General features: G+C 32.9%; 2 protein-coding genes across 5 annotated transcripts in view; both read right to left on the reverse strand.

The window, feature by feature from the left end:
• LOC112035623 (autophagy protein 5) overlaps positions 1–2185 on the reverse strand; it is a gene marked incomplete in the record, with an annotated part of 11588 nt that extends 9403 nt beyond the window's left edge. The window contains 2 exon segments of the mRNA XM_065763992.1: positions 1765–1892; positions 2009–2185. Of these exon segments, the coding sequence (XP_065620064.1) occupies positions 1765–1892; positions 2009–2110 (230 nt within the window).
• A 5618-nt stretch (positions 2186–7803) lies between these two features.
• Positions 7804–16444, reverse strand: LOC112026866 (disease resistance protein RPV1). 4 transcript variants are annotated; one of them, XM_065763995.1, is made up of 8 exons: positions 16186–16444; positions 15777–15891; positions 15151–15645; positions 11812–12904; positions 10167–10433; positions 9329–9985; positions 8703–9257; positions 7804–8061 (listed from the first exon to the last, which is right to left on the reverse strand). In XM_065763995.1, exons 2-7 carry the CDS (start codon positions 15863–15865, stop codon positions 8718–8720), a joined length of 3141 nt encoding a protein of 1046 aa, XP_065620067.1. In that variant the 5' UTR covers positions 15866–15891; positions 16186–16444; the 3' UTR covers positions 7804–8061; positions 8703–8717. The 4 variants fall into 4 exon arrangements, with proteins under 4 accessions (XP_065620067.1, XP_065620065.1, XP_065620066.1 ...); XM_065763993.1 differs by having other exon boundaries at positions 15777–15956; positions 16186–16443; XM_065763994.1 differs by having other exon boundaries at positions 15777–15998; positions 16186–16443.
• Between the last annotated feature and the right edge of the window lie 4588 nt (positions 16445–21032).

The raw sequence follows: 21032 nt of genomic DNA on the forward strand, positions 1-21032 counted from the left end.
TTTTTTTTTTTTTTTTTTTGATTGCAAAAACTCAAAAAAGTAAAAATTATTATGTATGTGAATGGGTTTTCAGATCTTGGCTCCTCGAATTGGATACTTGCCTTTGTTGGTTCCTCAAATAAAGCCCCATTTCAGTAACGCGCTCCCTCCTGGCTCCCCTGACACCGTTTGGTTCGACTACAATGGCTTGCCTCTCAAATGGTCTGCCTTTTTACTTTTTACATTTTAATTTATATATATATATATATATTTATTTATTTAATTTGGGTAAAAGTATATCTGTAAGGGAGAGTGTCTGGACTAACTGTAAAAAGTGATTTGACTTGAGGTATCACCCGGTAGGGGGAGTAATGCTAGTGTCACATAAAGTGGCACAACTTGTACTACAACTTACTCACGTGGTGAGTTCTGAGTAGTAGAGAGGTGTCCATATATGGTCCCACCATTATCTTTTTACCACTCACAACTTGTCGCGTGAGCAAGTTGTGGCATGCCACTTTATGTGGCACCAGCAAAACTTTGTCAGGGGTGGTCCCATTGGCCCATACCTCGAGGGGATCCTTGTCATAAATTAAAAAAAAAAACTATTTGTGACAAAAGTTGAGTCAAGTTTTTGCTTCTGGGCGTGAGTATAAATTGTTTTGCCCATTGAGGTGAATGCTGACAGCTAGTTCTGGTGGATGGGATTAGTTATCAGTAGGTTTTACTGAGTAGACAGAACTCTTTTTTAGAAAAATTTCCTTTGTTATGAAAAAAGAAAAATTGAGTTGAGTTTTATTTAGTTTGTGGAATTTAAAAATATGTATTACAATGAACCTGTTAATAGGTATTTATAGGTGGCTAAATGCTAAACTAACAATTGAATGACCTTGCTTGTACTTGAAGTAAGACTTGGATTACTTTACTTGCACTCTAAGTAGAATTAGATACAATAAACACGGACAACAATCTTAGGCCTTGACCTCTTTAACAGAAAAGTTCTTTTGTATTCTTCAAAAACTTATAATGGCAAGACCATGAAAGGACTAACTTGATATGATTTTTAGGACTATCAAATTACATAGAGTACAATAGAACCTGAAAACTATTTGTTCATCAAGATTGGGAATGTTTTTACATTATATAGTACTGGGTAGCTAATACTGTAATATTTTTTTGGTTGATATTTTAATATTCACCATTGAATATTGTACAGAAAGTTATTATTATGGTTAAAAACCGTTAAATGGGTTACTATAACAACTACTAGTCCTTGTTCTTGCTACCATTTTGCTTAACTAATCCCATCCACCAGAACTAGCTGTCAGCATTCACCTCAATGGGCAAAACAATTTATACTCACGCCCAGAAGCAAAAACTTGACTCAACTTTTGTCACAAATAGTTTTTTTTTTTAATTTATGACAAGGATCCCCTCGAGGTATGGGCCAATGGGACCACCCCTGACAAAGTTTTGCTGGTGCCACATAAAGTGGCATGCCACAACTTGCTCACGCGACAAGTTGTGAGTGGTAAAAAGATAATGGTGGGACCATATATGGACACCTCTCTACTACTCAGAACTCACCACGTGAGTGAGTTGTAGTACAAGTTGTGCCACTTTATGTGACACTAGCATTACTCCCCCTACCGGGTGATACCTCAAGTCAAATCACTTTTTACAGTTAGTCCAGACACTCTCCCTTACAGATATACTTTTACCCAAATTAAATAAATAAATATATATATATATATAAATTAAAATGTAAAAAGTAAAAAGGCAGACCATTTGAGAGGCAAGCCATTGTAGTCGAACCAAACGGTGTCAGGGGAGCCAGGAGGGAGCGCGTTACTGAAATGGGGCTTTATTTGAGGAACCAACAAAGGCAAGTATCCAATTCGAGGAGCCAAGATCTGAAAACCCATTCACATACATAATAATTTTTACTTTTTTGAGTTTTTGCAATCAAAAAAAAAAAAAAAAAAAGTAGTGAATTAAGAAAATTTGTTGTTGAAGAATAGGAATTTACCAGTGCGGGTGGAGGAGTAGGGAGAGTGGTGACTTCGGATTCGTGGAGATGAATTTGAAGCGGAATCGCTCCTTCCCATACGTACTTCTGTGCTTCTTCCATCTTTTCCCAATCTCTGCGTCTCTCTCAGTTTCCAAGCTCAATTTTGTATTTCTACTTTCTACGCTTCTTTTGTTTTCTCTTCACGTTATTAAAGAAAGAGTGAAATTACACTTTTGTACCTCTATAATTGGGATTATTTTTATTTTGCTTCTTTAAAAAGTTGGAAATTTTTAAATTTGATCCTACTTTTAAAAATAATCATTCTTTTTTTTCATTTTTATGACTGATTTGATCATTAAGTGCTAACCCAAAAAAAAAAAAAATTCTTCTAAAAAAAAAAGTGCCAACAAAATAGTGTCTTTTTTTTTTTCTCAAATATTTTAGTAAAAAAAAATACATACAACTTTTGTTATAACTTTCCATATGATTGACTTTGATTAGTAAATAAAAGATGGTAGGTCCATATGAAAATGATGGAAACTAATTACATTAATAAAAAAGTTGTAGTTGTGAGTTTGTTTATGGTAGTAGGAGTAATACTAAAGACACATAAAATGGCATAATTTGGGCCAAACTCGCCCACGTAGCAAGTTGTAAGTGATAGAGATGTGATGTGGGTCCATGTGGGGATACACCTCTACCACTCACAACTCATCACGTGAACAAATTGTAGCACAAATTATGTCATTTTATGTGTCATTAGCATTACTCTATTGCATAAATACTTCTCTCTCATAGGCCAAATTGGTCAAGTACATTGACATAAAAACCTTTTTGAAAAATAAAAAAAATAAAAGCAAATTTGATGAATCAAAATGAAAAATCTTAAACTTAAGTATTAAAAAAAAAACAATAATAAAAAATTTAACGGTCAAAATTAAATAAAAATCTAATTCTAGTTGTTATTTTCTTTGTCGGTATGAGTCAAAATTGAAATAAGTATATGCATATGACTTGGCTTGTTCACCTATTTTTTCTTAAAGAAATAAAAATCACTTATTTAGTTTTTTTTTTTAAGATGTAATTTATTAAATCCTAGCTTATTAAAACATCTACAGAATATCCCTCAAAAATAATAATCATATGAAATTTTGAAAAATAAGAAATAGTAGTTACTAGAGCAAGTGGAATCATAGGGAGAGCTTTTCTCTACCCAATTTGTATATACAAGCTTCATTTTTTTTTTTTTTCACGTTATTATAAAGAGTGAAATTATAAATTTGAAATTTAAAATTTGGGTTATTTTTTTATGTTGGTTATTTAAGATTGAAATTTCTAATTTTGATTTATTTTAATTTTATTCTGGTTTTAAAATAGACGCTTTGTTTATTGTTTTATGTTTGTGGGGGCCTTTTTTGTGACTTTTCAAGCCCAAGTCCCGTGGCTAGATATAAGGCTTTTTGGATCTTGGGGTTTCAAGGCCCAAAGGGTTTCACCTTTCTAAAGAAGTTGGGTTTGGTTCCTCCTGAAAAGTGAATCCGTTTGCAGAACCAACCTATGCACAAAGAGCAAATCCAAAAAATAAAAATAAAAATACAGATTATCTAGGCCGAATAACAATACAGATTATCTAGATTTGTCACAAAGTCTTGCAACCAATGTCCACAGCCTTAACGATTTTGGCCGGAGGCCTGTAAAAAAATCACCATAAAAGATGTCTCATCTAGCTCTCTAACCTTATTCAAATTTTTGCAATATGTTATGTTACTCTTCAAAGTTGTTGATTTAAAATGAAAAAATAAAATAAAATAATATATATATAAATATATATTTTTTTTTAAAAGGCCTTTTACTTTTAAAAATTGTTTAGACTCTCAAGTTTGCAAAATTGGGAAGAATTTTAACACAATAACTTTTTTTTTTGTTTAATAATAATTAGATATTACATAGTGTACATGCATTATACGACTGAAATAAGTGAATTTAAGTATTTCACACATTTACTTGCACTATATGACTTAAATTGTATGACATAGTTTTGTCATATAATATAACTCATTATAAATATATTAAAATCATTAACATAATTTACTTTAAGTGAAATTATATTATAAAAATTTTAAGAAAATAAAATACTACACCAATTAAAACTTCATTGTAAAAAATTTTGAAAAACTTTCATTATTTATTTTAAATTGTTTTATAATCTAAGTAAATATTTGTCTTGTCTGTTATAAATTTCTTTAAAGGTAATCTAAGGTAAGAAATGAATAAAGCGGTTTTAGAATCATTTTCTTTCTTAAGAGAGGTAGAAGAGGGGGTGATTCTGTCTTCTATTTCCGATAGATTTTCATCAATTATTTTTAGATAAAAATTATTATAATTATTTTGTTGAATTATGTTATCTAAATTCTTATGGTCATTACATAAACTAGTCTTTTTAATAGGGGTAGCCAAATCTTGTGTTCGTTTATTTATAGAGAGAGTGAGCCATAGTATGTCTTGAAAAGTAATTCTGGTTGAAAAATGAACCCTGATTAATTTGTCAGTGGATAAATAGTTTGAACTTTTCATGAATAGTGACATTTTTGTTTTTGTAATGCATGCTTCACCGTAGATGTTCCTTCCTTTCTTCAAACTTTTTTCTATTGTTATCATGTCTTCTTGCAATTATAAGGTTTTACTGTAGATGCTTCATTCCTATCATTCTTCTTGCAATATTCTATCTTCTTCATGTCCTTAGCTGTCTATATATCTTCCTTCTGTCCTCATTTTATCCGTAGGTGCCTATCATTCTTTTTACTATCATATTCCTTTTGACTCATTCAGTCCTCCTGTAATGATGAAATGTGGAGTCTTGAGTTGTCTATCTTGCAATGATAAAATGTAGAGATCCTTTTACCTATCTGTATATCTTGTTCAAGGGTGCTAATGAACAGTAGACTGTCACGCTGACTCGCCAAGCCCAAGTCCTGTGGCTAAATATAAGGCTTTTGGATCATGAAGTTTCAAGGCCCAAAGGGTTTCAACAAAAGTTGGGTTCGGTTCCTCCCTGAAAAGTGAGTCCGTTTGCAAAACCAACCTATGCACAAAGAGATAATCCAAAAATAAATCAGTTAAAGAAACAACAATAATGCTTAAGTTGTTATCTAGTCCAAACGACAATACAGACTATCTAAACCACCGGGCCTTGTAGCCCATGTGGTACCCGGTACCTCTAGTTACCTCTAGCTCTGGGGTTCGATCCCCCGAATAAACATTTACTCAGCAAAAAAAAAAGACAATACAGATTATCTACGAGAGATGGATCACAAAGTCTTGGAACCAAACTTCCACAACCTTAATGTTTTAGCAGGAGGCCTGTAAAAAAATCTCCCAAAAAGATGTCTCATCTAGCTCTCTAACCTTATTCAATTTCTTGCAAAATGTTACGTTACTGTTCAAAGTTGTTGAATTGAATCGAAACTATATTTGAAACGAAAATGGTTTTTTTTTTTTTTAGAATAAACATTTACTCAGCAAAAAAAAAAAAAAAAAAAAGACAATAAAGATTATCTACGAGAGATGGATCACAAAGTCTTGGAACCAAGCTTCCACAACCTTAATGTTTTAGCAGGAGGCCTGTAAAAAAATCTCCAAAAAAGATGTCTCATCTAGGTCTCTAACCTTATTCAATTACTTGCAAAATGTTACGTTACTGTTCAAAGTTGTTGAATTGAATCGAAACTATATTTAAAACGAAAATGGTTTTTTTTTTTTTTTTTAAGGCCTTTTACTTTTAAAAATTGTTTAGACTCTAAAGTTAGAAAAAATGGGTAGCTACACAATTTTTTTTTTTTAATTGTTTTCTTCAAGTAAAAGTTTATTACTAAAGTCTCAAAAAGGTTTTAAGGTTTCTAGAAATTTAAAAAATTGTTTATTATTTTTTGTATTATTTTAATACAATAAATTATTTTTTGTTTAATAATAATACTGTAATATTTAAATATTACACAATGTGCATGCATTATATAACTGAAATGAGTGAATTTAAGTATTTCACACATATACTTGCACAATGTAACTTAAATTGTACAACATAATTTTGTCATATAATATAACTCATTATAAATATAAAACAATCATTACCATAATTTACATTCCAGCAAAGTGATTTCTCCTCTAAAAAGCTTCCCAGCGAACACCAAGGTGTGTGCTTTGTTGGCTGAAGATGGCAATAGCTGGATTGAAGACTGGGTCTTGGGGGAGTTTCTGCCTAATGAAGCTCGAGTCATTCTCAGCATCCCACTGTGCTCACGCAGGTCCAGTGACACCAAAATATGGAGGAAGACAAAGAGTGGTTTGTACTCCACTAAATCTGCATATCGGCTTCTGGCTGAGTCAGCTGCAATGGATCAACCAGGGCCTTCAAGCACCTCTCTTAGTAATGGATTCTAGACAAGCATTTGGAAGCTCAATATCCCGAATAAGATTAAACATTTCTTATGGCGGGCTTGCTCAGACTCACTTCCAACTAAAGGAAATCTTTTCCGTAGGAAGATTACTACCAATGCAACTTGCGAATGCTGCTGTGACCAAGATGAAGATACCATACACGCCCTTTGGGAATGCTACGTCGTCAAAGAAATCAGGTGGGAGGAAGAATTATGCAGACCACAGTTGTCGGATCACTTTGTTAATTTTCGTGATCTATTCATGGGAATTCTCAATGCCCAGGTTGCTCAATTAGCAGAGCGCTTTGCTTTTATTTCCTGGAGCATTTGGTATAAAAGAAATTCTACCCGACTTGACTCACCATCGCTGCCATACTCCAAGATTCATGCTGATGCCATTGAGCGGCTTCAGGAATTCCAGAGGGCCCAAGATTGGCCACCACTAATATAGCAGCCCCCTTCCTTAGTTCACTGGTCTCCCCCTCCCTGTCCACGATTCAAAGCCAACTTTGACAGTGCTATCTTTCAAGATCAAGCTGCAGCTGGCCTTGGAGTGGTGATTAAGGACCATGAAGGCCACATTATTGGCGCTCTTTCTGAAAGAATAGCCTTGCTGGAGAGCTATTTCCTTTGCTCACGAGATTGGCTTGCAGGAAGTCATATTTGAAGGGGATTCTGAAGCTATTATCAAATCTTTCAACTCAGATGAAGTTTGTATGGCGCCCTTTGGTCACCTGATTAAAGATTCTCTCTAACCTGTAGCTAGTTTCAGGTCCTTTTCTTTTTCTCATGTGAAACGTAAAGGCAACTGTGTTGCTGATAAGTTAGCTAAACTAGCTAGAGGATCTCATCTCCCTCAAATCTGGTTAGAGGACACCCATAGATCATCTACCAATCTTGCATTGTTTGACAGAAGTTTCTGTTGATTAAATGAATTCATGTTCTTGTTTCCCAAAAAAAATATGTATATTTTAAATTAAAAAAAAATTAAAAAAAGGGGGCTGGGACACACCTACAACTATGTCCCATAGGTATCCGTGTATCCTAGAGGTGTCTAGGGCCCAATACATGTCAGACACGAACACAGTAGCCCAAATGAAGTGTCCATGCTCATGCTTCCTAGAGCATATCTACTAACAGGTCCTCTTGAATATTAAAATTAATTCTTATTTGATAATATAGCTAGATTGATAGAAAATTATAACCTTTAAAGTTTTGCTTCAAAAATTCAAAGCTCACTGTCTCATAGACATTAACTCAAATCCACATAGAAGAGCAAAATGTGACAAAATTACCTTAAAGTATTGCTTGTGTGCCATCCAATGAGAAATATTATTACTAAAGCCATATAATTCATTATCTGTCAAGACATAGATCCCCTTTAAAAAAAAAAAATTAACTCCAGTTTCATTTTGAAACAAGATGCATAGATATACCACTTGAACAAGCTTTTAAATAGTTATAACCTAACCAAATACAAATTCAATATAACATAGTCATGCTGATTGAAATGCATGAACATATCTAATTGCCAAAGCCTCTATTGAAATTCATCCTATGAAAAAAAGATAGTCAAAGTACAAACAGAACATGAGCGCCATCTTCTGCAATCATGACAATCATCATCATCATCACCCACTGCATACATGTGAAAACTTGAGTTAGTATGGTACTATAATAATAATAGTAATAACTACACAACTCACTCCTTACTAATGACTGAAATTGGAGTTGCTTCTTACCTGTTTTAGAAGGCATGACACCAAGAATATATATGGTGGGGAAGGAAATACTATTCCATCTCAAGTTTTCATGTTTAAAAAATTTATCAGGAAAAGTAGTATTTCTTTTTCCAGTGCAAAATGAATATGCAAAATAGCATAATACTCTAATAGTTAAATATAGGATGCCAAATTAGGATTGAAAGATCTACATTAGCAAAATCCTTTGAGAAATGTAATGGGTTAAGCTTGAGAATGTATTTCCTATCTAGATCATATTCTAAACTGCTTGCCTAATGTTTTACTGATTATTATGCTTCTTGTAAGTGATGATGATGTAGTGGCTTACACAACTGGCAATAAACTCATGGTGGAATCTAAGGTTAATTTTCAGGAACTCAAAAAGTATAGGGTGATTGGGATTGCTTGCACATGGTGAAACAAAAAAAGAAAAAGAAAAATGACAGGGAGTTACTTGACAGTGACAAAACCAGATGTATAGTTAGAAAGAAAATAGGATTGGGCATTAACATGAACGATGTTTGAGTTGGCCATTACCAGTGAATTAAGAGGTTAATCCCTTCTCAACTTCTCAATCAAACATTGTGCATATGTTTGGCTGAACTCGTCTACATCTTGCTCGTATACCAAACTGACCCCACATTCCCACACATGAAGGGCAGAGTCATCGGTCTCAAATATTACCTTAAACTGACTGCATTCACCATTCCCAACAGTAGCAAACCAATTATCACGAGACAAATACAGTAGCCAAATGCTGTCCAGGCTACTGTCCTCACAAGGCATCATCCCAAAAAGTTTAGAGACATAGTTATTCTGAGGCGTATCACCAAGGGCTATCACACAAGCTCTAACGCCAATTCTTATCTGTTTACTAGCTGATACTGATGCACAGATGGCAAATCCCATCCATTTACAATTACACCAATTTGAAGGCAGCTCTATGCTTATTGAATTCCCCACACTTTGATGAGTTAACCAAGACGGAATTTCAAATCCGGGAATAATTATGCAAAATTCAGTTATAGATTCACCCTCATCCTCTTTCCTTTTGGTAGAAGTTTCATTAACAGTTTTTCGACAAAGGAGTCCCTGTACCCAAAACACAACTATGGCTGTAGTTAACTGTAATTTAACAATTCAAGAGAGATAGTAGAGATTACCTGTAGGTAACGGTATAATATTATAAATGCCACTCCACCACTGCTCTCATTGTATGGAAACCACTGGGAGTAAGGTTGTAACAAGCTACTCAGTTTGACTAGTGCTGGTGACGGCTCTAGAGAATAACAATATCGAGCATCTATATATCTTACAGTTGATGGAAGCCTTGGAAACAGTTCTAGTCTTGAGCATCCGTAAATAATGAGTTTTTCAAGAGATCTCAAATTATCCATATTGCATGGAAGAAATTCGAGATTTTCACAGTCACTTAGATCAAATAAAGTAAGAGCAGTCAAATACTTGATCGATGAGGGTGCTAGATTCTCAATAGCAGTCCCATCCATATAGAGTTCTGATAGGCTTTTCATAATTCCAGTAAATTTTGGAAGGGAACTGATTTTTGAGCAACCAGATAGTCTAATAGTCGTAAGAGACTGCATTTCAGCAGACATGCTGGGAAGATTGGTAAGAGATATACAGTATCTCAGATCTAAATACTTAAGCCTGCTAAGTTGTCCAATAGATGGGTGGATCTCAACCAAATTACTGCACCACCTAAGCTTTAGTTCCACAAGCCCTGGAACCCCTGAAAAGTCAGGTGTCCTAATAAAGTTTCTGGACGAACTAAGATCAATGAACTTTAACTTTCCTAAACGCTGTTACAGAAAACGAAGCTTCCATTAAAAATCTAATTTAATAAGTAAAGAATTCTTTTAAATTAAAACAACTTTATGAATGAAAAGAGGAAGCTCAAATACACCAGGAGTGTATTGTAGCTACACTTAGAGAAAATAGAAACAATAAATAATAGAAAATCAAGTAAAAGAACAAAATTACCTTTACTCCTTCCCAAAGATATTCAAACCTGCTATAGCGCAAGTCAAGTTGAACAAGCTCCTTTGGTTGGAAACTAGATGGCAAACATTTGGAATTCCATGAAAGATATTTCAGGTTATTAGGAGCAAAATTGAGAGCATTCGGGATGTGCAGATCAACAATAATCAGCAATCTAAGATTAGACATCTTCGAAAAAACTTCAGGAAATTCTTCAAATTTGAAATCCCCTTTCCCATATAAGGCTATAGCTTGAATTGCATCTGATGCCTAAAAATTTCAAAAGTAAAGGACATTCGCATTAACTCGTGCAAAATAGCATAAAGGCCAAATTTTGCCTAACCAACCCCAAAAAATGACCCACATCAACTTATGCATGCATTGTGAAAAAATGTATTTTTGCTACGATACTTGTGCAAATATACACAAGCACTATTGTTGTGCATTTCAATTTATTTTTTTCTTTTCTTTTTTTCTTTCTTATATTCTTCTGCTTTGGGGATTTAAACGTTAGAGATCATGGACACACCAAGAAGTATCAAGTCTTGGTATCAACGCCAGAACAGGTCATTGTTTGTAGCAGCGTTTGTGGAAAACTCCGCAATAGATCACAAGGAAAAACACAGCTTTACACCGGCTTTTTAGTAGTGTTGTCAAAATGACACAAGTTATATATTGAGTTAAATCCGTAAAAGAAATAAAAACATCTGAGTTTTCCATATATGTAACCTTTCTAAAAGTTATTTAATTATTGCATTACCCTCTTCTCCACTAGGAGGGCCTAACTTTAAATTTAATAAATAGAAGAAAAGTAAAATGTACTACATATTACCATTTGGCATTGCTATTTTGTGTAAAAAAGAGAAAATTAAATGAAAATGTAAGAGGATTGGTATTTGGCTTTACATTTTTAAGAAAATTACATTTTTATAATAAGAGAGAAGGTGTGTTTTCAAATCTCAGCTCATGAAAATTGCATTTTTACGACGGAATTTTTCATATCAAAAAATACTTTTCACATATTTTACTAGACACGTAATTTCATTTTTAAAAAATACGTTTCCGAAAACACAACTAAAATTTTCAAAAAACTAACTCAAACGGATGACAAGAGTCCCATTAGTAACTAATAGATTGTAGTACAAAATCTTATTTTAAAATTTTTTTCCCTTATTAATCTCTTTAAAACTCATACATTAAAACTAGAAAGGTGCACTTTTACCTTTTAGAAATTCAAGACCAAGAGAAGAAACATTAAGAGATTACAACATTACTTTAAAAGCAATGAAAAAAAAAATAAAGAAATAAAGCCTGCGGATTTATATATAAAAAAAAAAATGTTAAGATAGCTTTTTGTTCTAGGTAGTAACCAAGAAATGAAAGATTGGTTGATTACATCAAGAAATATGAATTCAATTTTATAAACAAGTACAAAGATTTTTTTTTTCAAAATATAAGAAATCTTCATTGACAATATTTTATCATGGTAAATGAATGTTTAATTCTTTATTTTGCTACTTAAATACTTAGATAATCACTTACCCACTGGAATTTTTTTTAAAAACTAATTTATTAAACAAAATTATGTCACTATACCTACTTAATCTTATTTTCTGAAATAAAATTATAGCATTGTCATTGTTCTTACCATATCATTCTCCAATACACAAAGTACGTCCTCAATAAGCCACAATCTACTCTGTTTTCCAAGCTTTCCACCGGATTCTAGATGAATAATTTTTTCACCCATTTCTGCTAGCAAATCATGCATCCCTAAAAATTCATTGTCATCTATGGTTAGAAGAGATTTTTCCAAAAGAACACTTATACCAATTCTTGCATCAAAACCACAACTCTCTAATATCTGTATTACTTCATCTTTTGCCCACCCTCTAAAGAAACATGCAATATCTAAAAAGATCTCCTTCCACATTTCCTCTAGTCCATCGTAACTTATTTTAAGTATATCAAATATTTCTCCTTTAGTTTTTTTAAAACTATCCAATGCACTTTTCCATTCATCTGTTGTTCTTCCAACCAAAAAGGAGCCCAAAGTAACAAGAGCTAATGGAAGGCCATTAGCATATTCTACAACTTTATGGGAGAGTTGCATATAACCTTCTTTGGGTTGCTCCATTTTGAAGGCTTTCAAACAAAAAAGTTTTGAAGCATCATCATTATTTAACAATTCAGGCTTATATCTTTTAAGAACTCCATGTTGGACCAACACATGTTCATCTCTAGTTGTTATAATGATCCAACTCCCCAATCCAAACCAGTCCTGCTCTCCTGCCATTTTTTCTAATTGATCCAATTGGTTGACATCATCTATAACAAGTAGAACTTTTCTCTGACATATCCTTTTCTTAATCATGTCAACTCCTTTATAAACATTCCTTATATCTATATTTTTGTCCTCCAAAATGTCTGCAAGAAGCTGTTCTTGTAATCGATGCAAACCATGTCTTTTTGAATCTTCCCTAACATTAGCAATAAAGCTAGAACCTTCAAAATGACTACGAAACTCATCATAAACAACTCTAGCAAGAGTTGTCTTTCCTATTCCCCCCATACCATAAATTCCTATCATGCAAACATTATTCTTAAAACCTAAATATGAAGGGATCAATTTTGCCACCATAGATTCTATTCCTATGAAGTTTTTGGTAATGCTTGAGGACTTTGAACTCAATTTCTCCATCATCTCTTCCACAATGTGTTCGATAAATTCTGATTCATGCCTACAAAGAAAATAGAAAATATTTACATGTTGGTCCAAACCAATTATAAAATCATCCTTTTCACAATGTTTAGGATAAATTTTGACTCATGCTTGTGAACAAGATAGAAAATAATTACATGATTGTCCAAACACAATTATAAAACCATAGGGAAGGAAGAAAAATATTAGGCAAGAATACTCCTTTCTCAAACACTGTGAATAGCTCAAGCGACATGGATAGAAGTAGAACTGCTCATATAAGAATTGCATATTATATTAGTTACTTATTTCAAACGGACAAATTCAGAGCTATAGTTTTCATTATACTTAGTTCAAATATATCCATCAAATTTTTAGGTTGCTTGAGTACAAATAATAAAAGTTAAGCCTTAGTGCCAACACAAAGGAAGTTTTTACCTTTTGAGTCAAAGCCCAACAGCCCAAATTATGATTTTTCCCCCCTTGAGAGAAGGTGTTCTTTGAATTTCTATTTAGCCACTAATATCATTATAAACTACTACAAGCTCCCCTTCTTCAAAATTATGTAAACGTTTTTTTACCAAATAAAATTATGTAAAAAATTGATTTGTGAATAAAATGGACAAAATGACCTATAAGGATTTTATTTAACCCAAAACAATGATTGGGCCAAAACTAAATCCTTTAAAAAAGCACTTATTATATGCCCAACGAAAACTTAATCCAATTTAAAAAAGCACTCATATAAGAATTGCATATTATATTAGTTACTTATTTCAAACGCACAAATTCAGAGCTATAGTTTTCAGTATACTTAGTTCAAATATATCCATCAAATTTTTAGGTTGCTTGAGTACAAATAATAAAGTTAAGCCTTAGTGCCAACACAAAGGAAGTTTTTACCTATTGAGTCAAAGACCAACAGCCCAAATTATGATTTTTCCCCCCTTGAGAGAAGGTGTTCTTTGAATTTCTATTTAGCCGCTAATATCATTATAAACTACTACAAGCTCCACTTCTTCAAAATTATGTAAACTTTTTTTTACTGAATAAAATTATGTAAAAAATTGATTTGTGAATAAAGTGGACAAAATGAGCTATAAGGATTTTATTTAACACAAAACAATGATTGGACCAAAACTAAATCCTTTAAAAAAGCACTTATATGCCCAACGTAAACTTAATCCAGTTTGAAATTTGGCAGAAGGTAATTTTGGGTTTTTGAATCATCACATTCAGTTTTTAAAAGTATTATAAACAAGGAAGCCAATACTATACTGGTATCGGCCATTAAATCGGTATAGTACTTCTCAAAAATGTACTAAATAAAATTCCATTCTATACTGGCCTATACTGGTTAAACCAGAGATTTTTAGGGTGTTTAGCCGATATTGATATTTTGGCCTATACAATAAAAAAAATTTAAAATTAAAAGATAAAATAAAAATATATATATTATTTTAGATAATACATTGAGTTAATGTACTTAGGCCAATATTTTAGCTTATAAAATATTTGGATTTTAAATTATATGTTGATAAACATAAATATAAATAAATGCACACATACATAAAATAAATACAAACATATTATATACACACACATATATATGGATGGATGGATGGAAATATATAAATAGCGGCAATCCCAAAACAGCATACAGATATCAACCAGTACTGAAATATTTCATTCCCTTGGCTAAACCGAAATGACATCTAGTGCAAAGTTATACCTCCCTTAGTTATAGACAAGAACAATTGTTGAATGCTTGTCCATAAAATTAAAACATCACATGACTTAATAATTGATTGCCTCTTCATCATAGAATTAATTCTTTTAGTCATTAGAATGTATATATTCTATCGACAAGAGGTCGAGCCTTAATGCAATAGTAAGTGCCTTCCACCAAAATAAAAATTTTGTGAACTAAATTGTGAAATAGCCAAACCACAGCATAAATTGTAATTTTCCCAAAAAAAAATAATGAAAATAATAGACAATCTTAATAAATTTATAATTCATAGTAAGTTATGTCCTCAAATCAAGTAGTTCCTTTTTAATTATTGCAAAGGAGTGTTTCCTAAGTCGTAAAGCAGGGGTCACAAACTATTTCTAATAATACAACAAAATCTAAACTAGTAAGTAATATTCAATCCTTACATATAATGTTACGTTCTATCTATCTATATATATAGAGAAATATATATATATATATATACTTCATGATATAAGAAAAAACACTAACCGATTAAATATCAAAAGAAATATATTTGTAATGAAAATTACCAATCTTGTAGATGCCAACCAGATAGATTGGCCACTTCTCTCAAAGCATCTCTCCATATTTCTACTTTCTTTATGTTCTCTGTGAAACATTTTTCGTGTTCACTAAAGGCCTCTCCAAAAGTTCCCGTCTGTTTTCGTACATTAGATGGATCAACATCATAAAAAACGGGCCAAACCATCAATCCTGTCTCCCTCATGCATCTAACGATCTTTGCGAGTTCATCCAAGCACCACGTAGAAAATGCATAGTTTCTTGAGAAAATAATGATAGCAATCCTCGATTCTTCTATTGCTTTCAAGAGCTCTGGTGAAATAGGTTTTCCTCTCTCAAGTTCTTCATCATCCCTAAAGGTCAAAATGCCCTTCCGTTTCAAAGCAGCATATATATGATCAGTAAAACCTCTACGAGTGTCCACACCACAAAAACTAAGAAACACCTCGTATTTCCATCGTTGTGTTGAAAAAGTAGATGGTGATGACATTGAGGCGCCCTGACTGCTCATGGAAATAGTCAAAAATATACCTGAAAATGTTATTAAACCATTTTAAATGAAGAGAAAATATTCATGTTGAAGATCCATACTCCATAATTGTAGCTTTTTTTTAAGAGGGTGATGACAACAAACCTTGATTCTTCTTTTTCTTTTACGAGCTGTAGCAAAATAGATTTCCCTCTCTCAATTTCTTCACTGTTCCTAAAAAGCCAAACGCCCATCCATCGCCAAACAACGAGTACAAGTTCTACAAAAAAATTTCTAAAACTCTGCTGAGGTGTCGAAGAAGAAGAAGAGGATGATGACGATTCTCTAGAGTACTCACGGAAACCGCGGGAAATATACTTAGTAAATCTTGAATTATAATTTAGATAACAAAAAAGAAAAAGTACATTGAATTAAAACTGAGGAGAAATAAAAAAATTAATAGGAAAGTAAATTAAGGAAGAAGAAAACAATTTGGTATGGATTTTTCATTTCAAGGAAAAAATTAAAGCAAAGAAATAAAAGGGATGAATATGTGTGAAAAATGACAACTTACAGATTTGGGAATTGAAATTACAGTAGTAGTGATTGCAATGCTTGAAACAAAGCCGGATTCAATTCCTATTAGATAACTGTCTCTTCAATAAAGGATTGGACTCTGTTCTTTCTTTCTCCGTGTGAGTTCACAATTTCACATCCCCTGTATTTTGCCAAGTCAACAACTCTTTTCTGGGCTAGTCTCAACTCTTAACCTCAACTACCTTTCCCCATTAATTTCTTAGTGTTGCCACAAGTCATTGGTTCCTGACTTTCCTAATTCTTTGCTTTATTTTTTTATTTATTATTTAAATCAATAGATGAGTACATGGTCGTTTCGCGGTAACCAGCTACGATTCTACGAAGCTCTGTTTAAATAAGTAAATTTCCTTTTAATTCAGATGTGGTGGGTGGTGGGGCTGTATGAAAGATTCCCATTTACAACGAAGTTTCCTCCTAGTCTTCTCATTAAGATAATTAAAATAAATTAAAAACTTTTTATTTAGCTAAAATTTATGGCAAAAATATAAAAATTAGTTCTAACCGTTTGGTTAATGTTAGATGCTACCAAATTTTAAATCAGTTTGGTTAATGTTAATATATATATATTGTAGGGACTCAATTTGGATTTGACCCTGAAAATGAATGGGTTTTCAGCCCAACAAGCCCAAACAATAAATTTGTAGAGAGTGGGTTAAAGGTTTAGACGCTGGCCGTCGTTCACCAAGCATGAACTCTCTTTTATTAAGAAACACTTAGAATTAATTTACAACGGGGAGAATGCTCCTCGGCCCGTGGCCGAGGAGCCCCTTTTCTTCTCTTTTCTTTTTCCCCCTCCTCTTCTTTACTTTACTTGCTTTTCTTATATAGTCTTCATCTTCTTATCCCCTTCTTCCATTTGTTGATCATCCATTCGCCTCCCTCCTGGTCATCCGTCCTATCAGAGGCCTTATCAATACTCAAGTGGTTCACTCTGATCAACGTTGCCCTGCTAAGGGGTTATATCCTCATTAATGCGGCCAGAGGGGTTAAGTGAATGCATTAAGTGCGAATGTGACAGTTTGCTCTGGGCTTGTCCCCTTCCAAAAATTATCCCTAGTATGCCGAGGACGGAGAGGTCCTCGGCGTGGGTCAAAAAGGGGCTTTGTCTGACTTAGCCTTGGCTGGTCAGTCCTCCTCGGCGCTGGCCTTGGGCCTACTACGCGATGGGCTATGGCTGTCAGGCCCACGGGCCCCACACACATACACACACACACACACATATATATATATAACATGGTACTTAGACGCAGTGGCGTCTCCAGGAATTTTGTCCAGGGTGGTCATGGACAAATCGGAACAGTAGTCTACCCTATTCTACTTTGAAAAAATTTCGGGTCATTTCAGTCTATTTTTGGTGTTTCAGGACATTTTGGTAAATACCAGCCGAAATTCAAGATTTGACTGGCATGAAGTTTGTGTTAAAAAAAAAAAATTGTTCTTAAAACCAAAACAAATTTGCTGAAATTCAAAATTGTTTGTCTTTTATAATATATTTGGGTGAGTTTGGTTTAGTTTTTTGAAACTGGGCTTTTTGAAAAAGTGGATGTGGGGGGGTAAAAACCCAGAGCTACTTAATGGGCCCGGAGCGCCCTGTTAAGGACTGTTATATTTCCGAGGAGCAATAGGTGGTTGGAACGGCTCATCTGAAGGCAGGAGACCCAGAAGTAAAGGGGGAATGCCGTCCGAAGAGGTCACTGCTGATCCGAGGACGTCCTACTCCTCGGCCACAAATAGCCTTGATCAAACAAACGTGAGGAAGACCCGAATAACCTTCCTAACAATCTCAATGATAATGATAAGTTCTGAGTGGATCCAGAGATGATCAGAACTAGAGAAAAATATCTAAAGGAAAAGCTGCTACCACCGCATTTAATGCGCTGCAATAGCTTTTCTGGCCGCATTTATGTAGAGAAGACTCATGAACAGTGCAACCTCAGCTACCGCCACTCACAAAGAACTAAAGTAGACACATGACGTGACATGCACTTGAGTAGATGCGCAGATGAAGAACAGATGAACGATGAAGATGATAGGAAGGGATGCTATATAAAGAAGAAGGGTCCCTAATAATGGGGGACGGAAAAAAGAGAGAAAAAAGGAGAGAAAAGCCTTACTGTAACTCCGAATGCTGTAATCACTACTCACTTAATAAAATATCTTTTCGGACATTCATTCATGGAGTTGTTCAAGTTTTAGCTCATGTTCATGTTATCATCACTGCACGTAACCTAGCCAACTGTTCTGTGCTTCATAACCAGCCTAGCTCTTTCGCCCACTCTCTACAAATTTATTGTTCTGGGTTTGTTGGGCCTTTAATCCATATCCTTTGGGCTTGGGCTACAAAAACAGACCCTACAGTGGAGTTTTTAAAAATTGCGGTATGAAATTGGGTTTTTTTATAAAAGTTGAGTGTTTGGTAAAAACTGTCAAAAAGTGCTTTTTAAAAAAGTTAAGTGTTTGGTTAGCACTTATAAAAGTGGCAGTTTGAGTGATAAATTACCAAAAAGGATAATGTATATATAAATGAGTTTATTTCATACTTAAATCAACTACTTGTGATAAATTGATACTGATTTTAATTTGAACATGCTATTACAATTATTTTTTTCTCTTTCTAAAAAAATTATTTTTTTCTCACCAATATTAGCTAATAATAACCTACCACTTAAAATTTATTGTGAAAATATTGTGATAATTGATATTGATTTTAATTTGAATGTATTATTAAAATTATTTTTTTCTCTTTCTAAAAAAATTATTTTTTTCTCACCAATATTAGCTAATAATAACCTACCACTTAAGATTTATTGTTAAAGTATTATGAAAATATTGTTATAAAAATTAATATTATTTTAATTAAAAAATATATATATATATATTATTGGTATTATTTTAATAATATTATTTTGCAAGGAAGCTTCAAGGAAGCTTCCTTTTTCACTCTTTAACCCCCCACCACATGTATCTGACCATATCTTGAAGCATCCTTTTTCACTCTTTAACCCTCCACCACATATATCTGACCACGTTTTTTTTTTTTTTTTTTTTCATTTCCTCTCATCGCTGTCTTTTCTCTTCATCTTCATCTTCCTTCTTCTTCTTCTTCTTCTTCTTTTTTTTTTAAAAAATCTTTTCCCTTACCGTGCTGCTAGAGCTCTCAAGTTCTTGTTTCTCCCTTGTCATCTTCAGATCATCTTCATCGTTTGTTTCATTCACCTCCTCAATTTATCAATTTTCACAGAGGAGAAGAACCTGGGGTTGCACCGTTGATTAAGCTTGTTTGTGAATTTGTGATCTGCTCTACTTCCAATCTTTGATTTGTGTTGCTCACTTTCACCGTGTAAAATTGTGTTATAAGCAAAGGATAAAATTGGGTTTTTAAGAATAACTAGTGGGCAATCTGCTTTAGCACTTTTGTGCAATCTGGTTGGGGTTGGTTTTGTTAGGATTGATGTTGGGCTTTTAGTTTTTGGGCTTGCTTTGTAACATTTTTTTTTTTTCAAATCTCTGTTACAATTTTTTTTTTTTTTTAAGATTTTAGTTCAAAATTTGTTTGGCATAAAACTTTTGAGGGTGTTCCTGATTTTGTTTAAGGGTGTTCCTATTTTTTTTTATTGTAAATAAATAAATAAATTTAAATTATTATATATAAATTTTGTTTTTTTTTTGGTCAAGGTGTTCCCAGGAACACCCTGAACCCAATGTGGCGTCGCCACTACTCAGACGTTTATAAAATCTGGTATGTAAGTACACTGTACTTGTGTTACCAAAATCGAGTACTTTGTAGTTTAATACTTACATAGTACTTGAGTACAATAAACTCAAGTACTATCAAGACAAAACTCGAGATTCAAGACCTCAAGTTCAAGTTGGCATTTTTAATTTAAAAAATTCCTGCTTAGCCATTGTTACAATGGCAAATTCTAGTGGAACTCGAGTTCCAAGAACTTAAGTTCCATTGAAAACTCGAGTTTTTCAACATCGAGTACCAAAATAGTGGCAGATTCTTATATATTTTATGAAACAGTAGTAGAAACTTAAATATTTTTAGAGTGGTGGTATTTGGCCGTTTTGATCTTTAAGCAATTTGTTAATGGTGTGTCCGGTCACTCTTCTAGCTTTGTTTTATATTTTATTTTTAAAATTTAACTAAATACAAACTGCCAAGTGTCAACCACTCTTTTTAAAATTTTATTGGACTTTGTTCTTTATTTAATCATTTTTAATGCTTTGTCCAAACACTCCTCTAGCTTTGTCTCTTTTTTTCTTTTTCTTTTTCTTTTCATAAATAGTTGAATATTCAAATGGGCTTGTGCATAAAATACTTTATTGGAGAGTCAAATGGGTTTGGGCATGAATTGAGAAATTTAGATATAGCTCCCGTAAAAATATTAAAGTAAATATTAAGTTCTATCAAAATTTATTTATGTTTGCTTAAGATTTAATATTCCTTATTTGTCTTATGAATTAATGATAATAAAAAAGACAATTGAAAATTAGATTTTTATATTTTATTTAGACCATTTTAGTTCTTTTTTTTTTTTTACTTTTATTCATTTTAATATATTTATTTTATTTAATAATTATTAAATTAATTATTTTTCTACTTTATATTTCAAAAACCTTGAACATCTCTCTCTTACAGTTCATTAAACGGTCCGAGTTTTAAAATCATGCTAGTAAAGTCTCTGATGGTTGAATAAGAGATTTGGAGTTCAATACTCTCCTATACTAAAAATCAATTGATATCTTATCTGATGATGAAAGTTATTATCAAGAGTAGACGTCATAGATTAAAATTCTCTAAAAAAAAATAAAAGGAAG

The sequence above is a fragment of the Quercus suber genome, unplaced genomic scaffold (assembly GCF_002906115.3).
Source record: "Quercus suber isolate HL8 unplaced genomic scaffold, Cork oak 2.0 scaffold_536, whole genome shotgun sequence".
NCBI lineage: Eukaryota > Viridiplantae > Streptophyta > Magnoliopsida > Fagales > Fagaceae > Quercus > Quercus suber.

Excerpts from the sequence above, each read along its gene's own strand:
- LOC112026866 (XM_065763995.1), bottom strand. The coding sequence starts at position 15,865 with ATGGGCGTTTGGCTTTTTAGGAACAGTGAAGAAATTGAGAGAGGGAAA. Across the intron at positions 15,646-15,776 it reads AAAGAAAAAGAAGAATCAAG|TCAGGGCGCCTCAATGTCAT; the intron begins GTTTGTTGTCAT and ends TTCCATGAGCAG. Across the intron at positions 10,434-11,811 it reads GTGTATTGGAGAATGATATG|GCATCAGATGCAATTCAAGC; the intron begins GTAAGAACAATG and ends TGAAATTTTTAG.